Source organism: Lutjanus erythropterus, chromosome 4, assembly GCF_056507025.1.
Source record: "Lutjanus erythropterus isolate fLutEry1 chromosome 4, fLutEry1.hap2, whole genome shotgun sequence".
Classification (NCBI taxonomy): domain Eukaryota; kingdom Metazoa; phylum Chordata; class Actinopteri; order Lutjaniformes; family Lutjanidae; genus Lutjanus; species Lutjanus erythropterus.
In genome coordinates this window covers 33,571,276-33,583,923 of record NC_139320.1, presented here as the reverse complement: position 1 = coordinate 33,583,923, position 12,648 = coordinate 33,571,276, and the positions used below count along the sequence as shown (strand labels likewise).

At 38.3% G+C, this 12,648-nt stretch overlaps 1 protein-coding gene across 1 annotated transcript; it reads left to right on the top strand.

The window, feature by feature from the left end:
* Window positions 1-7,727: 7,727 nt before the first annotated feature.
* On the top strand, window positions 7,728-8,852 carry kcnk20 (potassium channel, subfamily K, member 20; the record flags this gene model as incomplete). The annotated part of the gene is made up of 1 exon (XM_084716679.1): window positions 7,728-8,852. A coding segment is annotated over one exon (864 nt), but the record flags the coding sequence as incomplete, so codon positions are not given.
* Window positions 8,853-12,648: the final 3,796 nt, after the last annotated feature.

Genomic DNA, 12,648 nt, shown 5'->3' with positions numbered 1-12,648 from the left:
GACTAATTATTGTTGTAACAGGATTGTTTATGAGCAATTTAGATTATAAACTGGGGGAAGATGTTAAAAATGAAAAGCTGCTGAGCTGTACATTTGTAATATCACTGACTGAAGCCGTATAATGCAGAACAGCAGCACAGACTGTATGCATTGTCTCACCATGGGAACCTCTGAGTCATTTTTTTTCCCCATTTGCTTCAGATCATATTAACACTTTAAATTTAGACAGTGTATCAACCACACACTAAAATTATGATGAAACAATTACATACCACCTTGACTACTATTTACTATTTAAGGTCTGTTTTTCATCTCTAATATTGCAGCTCAGAACACTGATTAGAAAGTTAATCAGTCTGTTCTATTATTACAGAAAATCTTCAATCAGTTATATTCATTTTACTTTGATTTGGTCAAAAACTCATTATGAGTAAGAGATGTTTCAAACTATAGAATCAATCAAAATCAATATTAAACCTGAACCTACAGAGGACAAGCATGTCTCCAAGATAAAAAAAAAAAAAAAATAGATCAGCGTCATCCCTGAGAATCAATTTACAGCCTTCGAATTGTGTCCACTAACAGAGACACTGAGCACAGACCAATTTCCTTTTCACAGGAACTTCCGTGTGTACTTTAATCTCTCCGCGTCATATCTGTACACCTGGGATTTGTGTTACAGAAATACACTTCCTGATGAACTGCTTAGTTTCTCAAGACTCATGGTGACTTCATCATACATCCCCTCATGAAAGGGCCGTCTTTCTTTCCTTCCTTCCTTTCAAAACACTGTCTGTTTTGAATCATGGGACGTGTGAAGTAATGTAGATGCGTGAAACTGTTGTCCAGTTGCTTTCTCACTGTAAATCATAAACAGCAGCATTACAACATCAGGAGGAACATGCAAGCTTCTTCTGTTTGTGATTCATAAGATCTCAACAACATGCACTTTCTGACAGCTGAGCTCTGCTTGCGATTAAGTCAAAAATCTGCATGAGCAGGAACTTGAAAGCACAGCTACAACTACATTACAGTGCTCCAACCCAAGTACCACAAAATGGCTATATTGGTTATTTTGGCACCAGTTCTTACAACAAGTAACTACAGTGGACAGTCCAGCACTTTAACACCCACATCTGTGAAGTGATAAGGTTTGTTTATAGATAGGTCATAGCTTTCATGTGAGATAGCAAATATAACTGTTATTTAAATATAACTTACTTATAATGTAGTTGTGTTTTAGCGAGCTTCTTTGCATGCTAATATAAGCCGACACTGTCGAAGTGATTGCAGTCGTTTAGTGTGATAGCAAGACAGTGTTGGCTAGATGCATATTTATTCCCCGGTTTCAGAGTCACAGTCTCGGTTACGGGTTTGCGGTTAGAGGGTGAGGAAGAGGGAGAGGAAAAGGGAGAGGGAGGGGCCAGGGAGGCTGAGGTTACAGTGCCAGGACCAAGTGAGGGAGAGGTGCCAGGGGGCAAGAGCGTAAGCTTCGCTGGAGGATGAAGAGGAGCAATTTTAAGTTCTCCAAAGGAACAAAGAAGTAACAAAGGTATGTATTTTTAAAAAAAATGACCTTGTTATATTCCTGCATGGTCTTTGTGATATGAATAATCCTAATCCAACGCAAAGTGATATTTACAGCTCTGAGGTCTACATGTGGCTACATGTCGAGGAAACTCTGTGCAGCCTGTACACCATTAGCTGCAGTGAAATTAGCATATTACCAACATAACATCAGACATCTCATTAACATTATCTGTATTTTTCCTGTGTTTTAAGTCTTTAGAGACTTGTTGAAGAAATGACCCTGGAGGAGCACAGGAAGCTCCTGAGGAAGCAGCCAGGACTGTTTGATGCCCTGATTATGCATCATCATCCTTTTACTGGAGTACCAGGGGTATCATGGTACACTTGTGGTAACTGTGAGGGCCTGGGGATGACAACCAGGAGTGCAGTTATGCAGTTTTGTTTTTTTTTTGGCAACATGACTCTTTAGAGCAGAGAAACCATCTTGCCATATCCAGCTGCTTTGTTTGGAGCATCAAGGACAAGTTCTCTGATCCCACTGGACATCACATAGGTTTCATACCCAGCATCTTAGTTTTATTCTAGGGCCTCTGGAGTATCAATACAGGACCACAAGTACTCACTAACATGTGTGTACCTCATCAAGGCATCAACTGTTTTATTTATTTATATTTTAAAGTTTATTTATTATTATATTGCAGAGTATGGCCTATATTTGTATATTTTCTGCTAATACTACATACATTGTTTATTTATTCAGTCCATTATTTATTGTTCAATATCAGTGAATTGTAAGTGGAGTTAATAAAAGATGATAATTAGATATACTTGCTGTATCAATTGTAATTATTTACATATGAATATGTACTTACAGAATAGGTTCTTTCCTGCAGTGTTGGTACTTTTTCATTACCACTTCAGGGCTCACTGATGTATATTATCATTACAGGGGTCAGCTGTACCTTTCAATTTTGAACCAGAAGATGAATCTTAAAAAAAGCAGCACTGACACTGATGACACCCGCAGTATAAATTGTAATTTACACAAACAGTTTTGGTCGTCCCTGTCGATCTTGACAATACAAGAAGAAATGCTGTCTTGCAGCTTTTAGTGTTCAAACAGACAAACATTTCTGCAGATTATTCTGTCTTCATCAGAGTTTATCATTCTGTGGTCCTGACTGACAGTCACCTAGTTTCAGTCACTTATTACATGACATTTGCAGTTTATATGTTGATGTTCATAAGCTATTATTATATAACTATTGACGAAACACCGATCATTGTAGTGATCTACATATAAACATGTTTACAATTCTATGATAATTTTGACAATATTTCTCACAATATCTGTAAATTCTCATCAGTATTTCAGGTTACATTAATGTAATATACGGCTGCTGGTTCGATTCCCACCTGTAGCACATTTGCTGCGTGTCATCCCCTGTCTCTCTCCCCCTGTCATGTCTTTAGCTGTCCTATCTGAATAAAGGCAAGAAACCCCCAAAAAATAATCCTTAAAAAAAAAGAAAACAAGAAAGTTGGCCAGCAAACATCCTCATCTGTCCTCCTTTTCGTCATCGGTATTGACATTGTCCGGTGTCTACGTAACACAATGCCCCTTGGTGATTTTAAAGTTTTATAATATTATTTTATGACTCTTGTTATGACTCTTTTTTTTAATCAGTTCCTTGCATGTTGTGTGATTATGTTGTTCTGTTTGAAAATAGATCTTATTCTTAATGAGGCTGTCTGAATAAATAAGGATTAGTTTAAAAAATTACCCCTAAGCGGACAATTTGAACTTTTGCCATTTCTGTCACAAGTTTAAGTGTCTGCTAAACTAAAACTAAAAGATCGATTTAGTTTTAGTTTAGCAGACACTTAAACAAATAATCACACAACATGCAAGGAACTGATCGATTCTTCCCGTGTGGAAACACACACCGTGTGTGGGTGTCTACATGATTTTATTAATTTATGACTTGATGCCAATAGATTATCTGTTCTTCCCATGTGGAAACTGTGGGTGTCTACATGATTTTATGCCAATCTATTGTGTAGATCTTGAGATATTTCACAGGATGGGTGAACGTTATCCTCTCATTGAAGAATAGCGCACACCCATCCCCTCATTCCCTCCCACACAAAGATCTCATTAAATCTCAGTTGACATCCCACCCTAGACTACAGACCCTGTGGAAAACCTCTCCCATAAGATATATACAATTGACTCTCTTTCTAACTTCAAATCAGGTCGTAAAACACAACTTTCTAAAGTTGCAAATCCAGCCTGATTCAATCTCAGTTGAATTTTGCCCTAATTAAGATTGTATATCTTTTACTACATTAATTTATTATTGTATAATGTAGATTATATTGTGATTTGTTGCTTTTATGATGTCTTGATCCTTGATACTGACTGTTACTATTATAAAACTTTGACCTGCTGTAGACACCAAAACCATTAGCATTGTGGACAATGTGATTGTTTCTACAAAAGTTAAAAGCAATCTATTCAATAGTGGCTGAGATATTTAAATCTGGACGAAAGTGGTGGACTGACCAACTGACCAGCCGACCAACAAACAGACCATCATGGCCATATGCTGATAAATGGCTAAAAATTTGGAGATTTGATCTTCGTAGCACTGCAGTGATCTGTCCCTGTGAGTGCAATGGTGGAATCAATAAACGGATTTCATATATATATATTTATTGTTGAACTATGAGCCCTTGTTATATATAAATATAGAGGAGAGCACATACATCAGTGTATAGCCTGTGCATCTAAAGCTGTTGTCAAGTAAACATTTGGTTGCTCTGAAGAGGAAAAGGACCATCCAGATTATTACTAGTGCTAACTTCAAAGACCAGCATCTGTGATGGTATGGCGGTGTGTTAGTGACCATGGCATCCTGGGTAACTGTCACATCTGTGAGGGCCCCATTAATGCTGAAAGGTACATACAGGTTTTGCTCTCATTCAGATGCCTCTCCTTATTTCATTAAGACAATACCAAGACACATTCTGTCCGTTTCACAACAGCGTGGCTTTGTAGTAAAAGAGTTTGGGTATTAGACTGGTCTAACTGCACTCAAGACATGTCTGTTATTAATTACAAAATACAACAACAGAGACGCTGAACTGCTGAGTCATTTATTAAGCAAGAATATGAAAGAACTTCACTTTCCCAAACACTTACCGAGTGCTAAAAGAAAAGTTGATGTAAAACAGTCCCTCATTCTTTGGAACGCATGCCAGTCATCAAATTTACAAGTGTATGTTTACAAAAATTTTCAGTTTGAACATTAAATATCTTGTCTTTGTCCTATATTCAATTGAATATAGGTCAAAAAGATTTTGCAGATTTTTGTATGATGTTTTCATCTTCATTTATGTTTTACACAATGTCTCAGCTTTTTTGGAATTGAGATTGTACAAGGAACCTTTAGCCTATACTTTAAACCTACTTTTAACTCGGCAGGTATTAAGAAAAATTATATAGAAATAGCCAGTGTACTTACTGATGGTTTCATTCGCCAAGCTGACCTTATGATCATAATAATAACAAGAAAGTCTTTTGTCTTATCTTGGATATATTTTTACCCATATCCCCCAAGCTTCCATAAATTTGAGACAGGATAGAGGTAATGAAAGCCCAGGAAGTTTACACAGGATGTGCTATGAAGTCAAGGGAAAGAATAGGCACTTAACCAAGGCACATGATGCATGACTAGTCATGATGCATGAGGACGATGTAAGCATAAGCGATGACTACATCTCCCATCTTCATTTTGAATATGAAGGGTATAGGTCACCAACATTAATGATTTCCTTTTCCTGTTCTTACAGAATCCGGCGATTCTGAAAAAAAAAACAGAGGGAAGGATGGAAGCCACTATCTCCGGGAATTCCATCATACTGTTTCACAATGCTTGGCACATCATCGCCACACATTCTCACGTCTGCTTGATTTCCCTGACCCTTTTTTGGATATGTGTGCCTGCTTTTACTTGTTTTTACTACTCACCAGCCTTTAAAAACAGTGAAGTCATAGTTCAGGGAAACCACACTAATAAAGTCATACATTATGGACAAGTCAGTACAGAAATTAATTTGCAAGGACAAAGAAATATGGATGCTACTTCCATATGGGGTGATTATATTGAAGAGTGACAACCAGAGTGTAGGGTTTAATCCTGGGTAACGGGATTCCTGGTAAATCTAATCAAAACCATTTCCCAGGAAAATACAATGATAGGAAAATGGATAACAATGTTTCATTTAACACAGAACACAAGCGCTATGATTAAAAGGAACATGCATGCTCTGAGTCTGACCTTTTTGGATTACACCTCTATTGTACATTGCAGGTAGCTTGCACTCACAGCCTGTGACACCAGTGGCGCAGCTGTAGAATATTTAGGTTAATAAAATGGCTTAGAAAACACCAAATGACTTGCTTTAACAAATTTCATTAATTTATATGATGAAGATTTGCAAAATATCACAAAAGGTCAAATATACAAAAAAGGGTCTGAGGATTCCTGGGAATACTGGCTTCTTTTCCCAGCCTAGAAAAAGTCTCATTTTCAGGAAAAATATTATTACCACCCTAATATTATTAGGGTGGTGCAAGTGACATTTTTGGTGAAAAGGAGTTATGTATATCAAATGAAAGCCCTTAATGCAGGCCTGGTTCCAGGACAAAATGGCTGGGGTTGTATCTGAAATTGGAGGTGCACTAGTTTCTATTCTGCGGAAAAGGGCTTTCTTGCTGAAATGCACCTCCCTGTTACGGCAAGGGTGCGTTTTTGGCCTAACACCGTTAGCATCATTAAATCACATGAAAACAAGACCAGGTTGCTTCATTATAACCACACAGAACTCTACATACATCAGACGGGTGTGTTAGGAAATTCTGATTTTTTAAGTAGATGTCTGATAAACAGGGTTCATAGCAAAAATAGTTATGGATAATGTTTTATTTTTGACACATATCACAGTGCAAACACTGTTGTTTAACATTAATTACTAGATTGTGTCGTTATTGTTTGTGATGGCGTGTGTCCATGCCATGACGGTCTGAACCATCCAAACATTTCTTGAGGTAAAGGTTTCAGTACGCTGAGCTGTCATTATAATGTTAAACTGTGATTAGCGCAGTTATTTCAGAGCTATGAGGTCAGTGATGTGACTGACTTTAATTATGACATCCGCTGATATATATTCACCTTCCCACAACCAAACCAAAATAGAAGGTGCAGATGGAGGCACACAGTCTGTGCGCCACAATCTGCCACCTTGTGCTTGGCATCTATTTTTCAAATTTCAACTGAGGGTGCAACGCATTGTTTTTCACCCTCATAGACCTGGACCTGTCTTGAAGGACAGAAGAAAAACCAAAAGACCCAACAGAATAGATCATGTGGACACAGAGAATGCGGGTACAGAAAGGCACAGGAAAACAAATGAATAATATGTAAAGATTCTATTTTAAATCAATACGAAATGTCTATGAACTGTGTGAAATATGCTATATTTGCTGTAGAAATTAGATTACCTGACTTTTTTTTATTAAATTCAACTGTTAATATTAAAACTTCTTATACATTTGGATATGACTATTTTTTTTTACTATTTGATATGAAGTACGTCTTGTTAAGCCTTGTTTGTGTACTGTACTGTAGTACTGTGTGACTACATTAATAATGACAAGTTTGCCAAATAATCTATTCCAATCCAGTCCAATTCCAATCAAGTCCATTGTGATAATATATAAAACACCTATCAAAAGTTATCAATTAAATAATTACCACCATCAAAAATAGAGATCAATATATTAGGAATGTTAAATATGGTCAAAGTATGATCATTTGTTGTTTTGACTCTCCTGTAAAGTTGGTCAAATGTGACTGACACCCCTCTGGTTCTTACCCCTCGATATATGAATTACTGACCCCTTTTTAATTAATAAGTTTTGTATCTGTCTTCCATTTCTTCTCACTTCATAACTCTAAATGTAAGCCATCTTCAGTTTAACAAAGCAAACAGATGAACTTGTGACATCCTTAAAAGGCATAAAATGTGTTCACACTGATTCACTCTAAGCCATTATGTAACATTTATATTTACTATGGCAGCTATTCTCAGTGCCGTGACACTACTGTTATGACAGCATCTGTAACCACTGATGTGACTCTAAACCTCCACTGTTTCTCACAGGATTTGGAGTGACGGTCCCGTCCACCGTCACAGGGAAGGTCTTGCTTGTTTTCTACGGACTGCTGGGCTGCTCTGCTACCATACTGTTCTTCAACCTCTTCCTGGAGAGAATCATAACGTTATTGAGCCACCTGATATTCTGGTGCCACAGAGGGACAAATGGACACAGCGGACTCGAGGGCAGGGCCAGTGGAGCTGGCAGGAATAAAGAATGGAAACCATCCGTGTACCAAGTCACACTCATCCTTTTTGTTGCTGCCCTGTTAGTTGCATGCGGGGCTGCCTCGCTCTATTCAGCCATGGAAGGCTGGACTTACTCGGAGTCCCTCTACTTCTGCTTTGTGGCGTTCAGCACAGTGGGCTTTGGGGACTTTGTCAGTGGACAGAGACAGCACCACGAGGACACCCAGGCATACCAGGTTGCAAACTGTCTCCTGATGCTGTTGGGAGTGTGCTGCACTTACTCCCTCTTTAATGCCATCTCTGTGATCATCAAACAGGCACTGGACTGGATGCAGAGGACACTGGCCTGGATGTATAGCAGTGTCTGCTGTAGACTTCAATTCAGACTTCTGTGCAAACTCTGTTTTTCTGATTCTGAGGCACCTAGATGTTATTGTGAAGATAACGCCCTGCGTAAACAGCAAGCGAAAGTAGTTATCGGTTCAGGCCACAGCATGATGTGGCGTTCCTGTGTTCCCAGTGCGATTGGCAAATGCCTTTGTGATGAAGCTCAAGTGCAGACAGTATATAATGGAAACATTAACAAAGAAATGCTTGCAAAACAACAAAATATGTGTTTATATGAAAAGAATGTGCTCTATGTTAGATGACTGCCCCCTTGGGCACAGTAAATTATTACTCTTATTAAAAACTGTGATTTGTATATAATGGCATTCTAAGGTCATATATTTCTGAATAGCAGACCAGTGCTATATAGAACAGACCGTTGTTATTATTGATTATTGATTTAAGCAAGTAGCTGTGTAATAAGTGGGATAATACAGTGAGTGTCCTGCACCACCCTGCCATATATGTATGCCGTCAAATTATTGATGCTTTTCTTATTTATTTTTTTAACGTAATAAGCGGTATAATGTACTGTTAGTGGCTCAGGTCCTGCATCACAGCCACATTACATTACTCGCTTTATTTCTTTGGGTTTTTCAATATACTATTTGTGCTATTGACTACACTGCGTTTTAAATGGATAGTTCACCCAAAAATGAAAATTCAGTCATTATTTACTCACCCTCATGCTGACTTAAGGTCAGGTTTAGGCAGACAACCACGCTTTCACAACACTGCTGGAGTTTCACAGGAAAACAGTGTTGCAGAATCTCCCAAACAATGGAAGTGAATGGTGGCCAGTTTCCAAATATTAAAAAAAACAACAGAATTAAAACATAAAATGCCACCATACTCCTTGTCTGGTGTAATCAAAGTCTCCTAAAGCAGCAACATGCCAAGCTGACAAAAAAAAGTTTATTTATGCCATGTTTTCAGCCTGAATCTGTAGATCCTTAGCTTGGAGTCACGTTCACGTGCACAATGTCTGAACTGGGTGTGTTTGGTGTGACAGTGTGCAAACAACATGTCAGAGCTTTACGAGACTTGGATTACACTAGACGAGCAGTATGGAGGCATTTTTGTTGTTGTTGTTGTTGTTGTTGTTGTTTTATGTTTGAAGACTGGTCACCATTCACTTCCATTGTTTGGGAGATTCTGCAACACTATTTTCCTGTGAAACTTCAACGGTGTTTTGTTGATTAACAAAATAAACTCGACCCCCTGTCAGCATGAGGGTGAGTAGATAATGACCGATTTTTCATTTTTGGGTGAACTATCCCTTTAATGAGGGGGGCATGCCTGAAAAGGTTTGAAATTTGCAATGGCATGACAATAACAGAGTCGCCAGCAAAATTTCAAAAAATATCTTAAATAATTGCATCTGCAGTCATTTGTGATTTGTGTGAACCCTGTGACCCTGTCTATAACACACTAGGACGTGGACATTTATGCCAAGAAATCCACAATCAAACCTTTGAGACTTTATTTACTTTAAAATAAGGATTCGATTTGGAGAATTCTCACCCAGTAGATATGATTAGGTAGTGATGCAGGGGGAACACTGTTACCGTCAACATATTTATCTTCTTTGACGCATGTCCATCATGTATGGGATCTATGGATTATAAAACAACCAGGCCACTGGCACAGGTGTTTAAAAGGCCCTCCATTTATTCTAAAAGCAGGACAACCACGCTGAAAGAGAACTTTGATTTATAATAAGAAATGTAAACAGTCATTTTAAACAGATCCTGTGGTTTAGGCCCAGTGACTTGTTGTGTAGTGAACAAATGACTTCATCATTGTTTTTCCACTCAGATTGCGTGAGGAGTATGTATCATTGAGTCTGCAGCTGCATAAAAACAACAGCTGACTATTTTAGGGGGGCTCAAATGACTGAATTTGTTCCTTGCATTCATCATATTATTACAGGTTTTCTCAAATGTTTGCCCACAAAAACTGAAACTATAGACACAAGACAAAAGTCTAAGCACTCAAAACTCATGAATCATGAACAAGACTGCTAGACTCTGAGCAAAAACCCATGGTTTTCACTCAAACAGAACTTTTAAATCACATTTTTACAAAAGTCTTAACACAAATCACATCATTTAGCACACTTTGATCACCCGGAAAATGCTGGTGTTCAAAAATGCCTAATTACCAACTCATTTTTTACCTGGTTAAACGGAAATGACATTAAGCCCCGCCCTCTTTATTTACTGCTGCTACACCTGTCAAGCTTTCTGCTCTCACACTGCACATTTGCCGCTTCCAGTGACATTCAGCATCAAAATTTTGGAGTAATTGTTGAAACATGAAGTAGTAAACAAACACAGCTTCTCATTTTGGACCACAGATGGCACTACAGATGGAAATTAGCATCTCGCTAAATCCGGTGCAACCATGTTTTCATTTCTTGCAAATGATCAATGTCATTGCACACTGTCCTTTTATAAATCAAATAAACTAAACTAAATTGCTTACCACTGTGGATTCTGTCAGCTAAATATACATAATATAACGTCAGTACAAAAAGACTGAGGCTAAAGCTAGTTCTTGGCAAACATTGGTCGGATGGTAGGATACAACCTGTATATTTATGTGATAGAAGTCAGAAGTACACTCATTATTGTGGGAGAAGGAAATGCAGGGACTCAATTAGTGCAGCGGACCTTAAGATGGTGACCCAGCCACACCAGCCAAAGTGATGGTAGCATAACTGCAGCTAGTAACCTAGTGTGTATATAGTTAGCTGAATATGCTAACACTTGCAGCTTGTGTTAGAACAGATAAAGGCAAAGTTTAATCCATTTCCCACATGTGTGCTCTTGTGTTTCACATTTTTGAACGACTACAAAAAGGATGCCTCTATCCAGACGTGATGAAACACTGAGTATGACTCTTCTTAGAGCCCCACACACGCCGCTTCAACGGAGAGAAATGCAAAGCTAGGCAGGCCTGTGGTGCGCTAGTTACGGTTGCTACTCTATGACTGGACAGTTGCTGCTTGCAGGACGGGGATAGGAAGGGTAGGGTAGCAAAATAGTGATATTTATAGTAGCTACATTGTCCTGATTTTAATGAAAAGTTGTTTTTCGTCTGTGCTTTTGTTGACATGTTAGAACTTTTTATCATGCTTATGCCTGATCAGGTTTACAATTGAGCACCTGAGCGTCTGTGCACCTGATAGTCAAGTTTGATCAACTGGTTATAGGTGTGTTATTTTGAAAGACAGTGTTTTGAAAAGGCAAAGAAGTGACATTGTGTTAGATTTCTGTGTCTAACATACAGAAATGTGTTTTGTGATTTGAAAATTACTGTGTGTCGTGTTTTGCAAAAACATGTTTGGCTAAAAATGCGCTTAGTTGTGCAGATCTGGGCTCTTGCTTTTGCTTCTTGAGTGTCAGGTTTCAATGACTGTATGTTTTGTTTTCAAATGTACACAGTCGTTAAATCGTTATCAGGAAAACCCCCCACAAGCCAAGTAACCAGTCAGAAAATTTCCATCTTGGGGATTAGGGTTAGGGTTTTGGCCATAAACCATGTTGACATTCCTGTATGAACCACTTGAACCACAGTGATTTGCAAAAAGTGTGATTTATGGAGAATTGAAAACTGGGTATACAGCAGAAATTGAGCTGTTTGTGTGAACAGTTTTGGGTCATTCTGTGTAAATGATGACAAGTGTGTTGTTGAATTCAGCTTGTGTGTGCCTGTGAACTGTCAACATTGTGTGCTTCTGCATAGGCCTAATATATGAAAATGTATGTGTAAAAAGATTCTATGTGCAATGCGCAATACCGAGGTGCAGTCCCATTACTTACCTCCTCCTAATCATGCTGCAGGTCTTTTATTCTCTCTGAATGTATTTAAAATGACACTGTAAAGTTGTTTCATCTCTATGAATATTTTTTAAGGCTTCGCCCCAGTGTTGATGGAAAGACCTGATGAAGAGTATTGAAAACTGTTTGGACATTGGTCTTACAGTATCCAACTGATTAGCGTGAGAAGAATCCGGATACATGAGTGATTCATGAACCAGTGATTCATACAGTAAATGCCTGCATGGTCTATTGCAGAAATGCCATCACCAGGAAAAAAAAATTCTACAGGCGACTTGGTCTGTCATGATAGTCATGGAGCTGAGTCATCAGAGGTCTTCCCCTTGTTGTCTCCATGTTGTTGTTATGAAGAAGAAGTCCTCTTCCTTCACTCAGCACAAAGATGTGATGCTGAGGCAGAATAAATCTCTTGTCTGTATTATTTTACTACTTGCAGTACTTACAGTAAACAATATGTTCTGTAATAAGCTGTGAA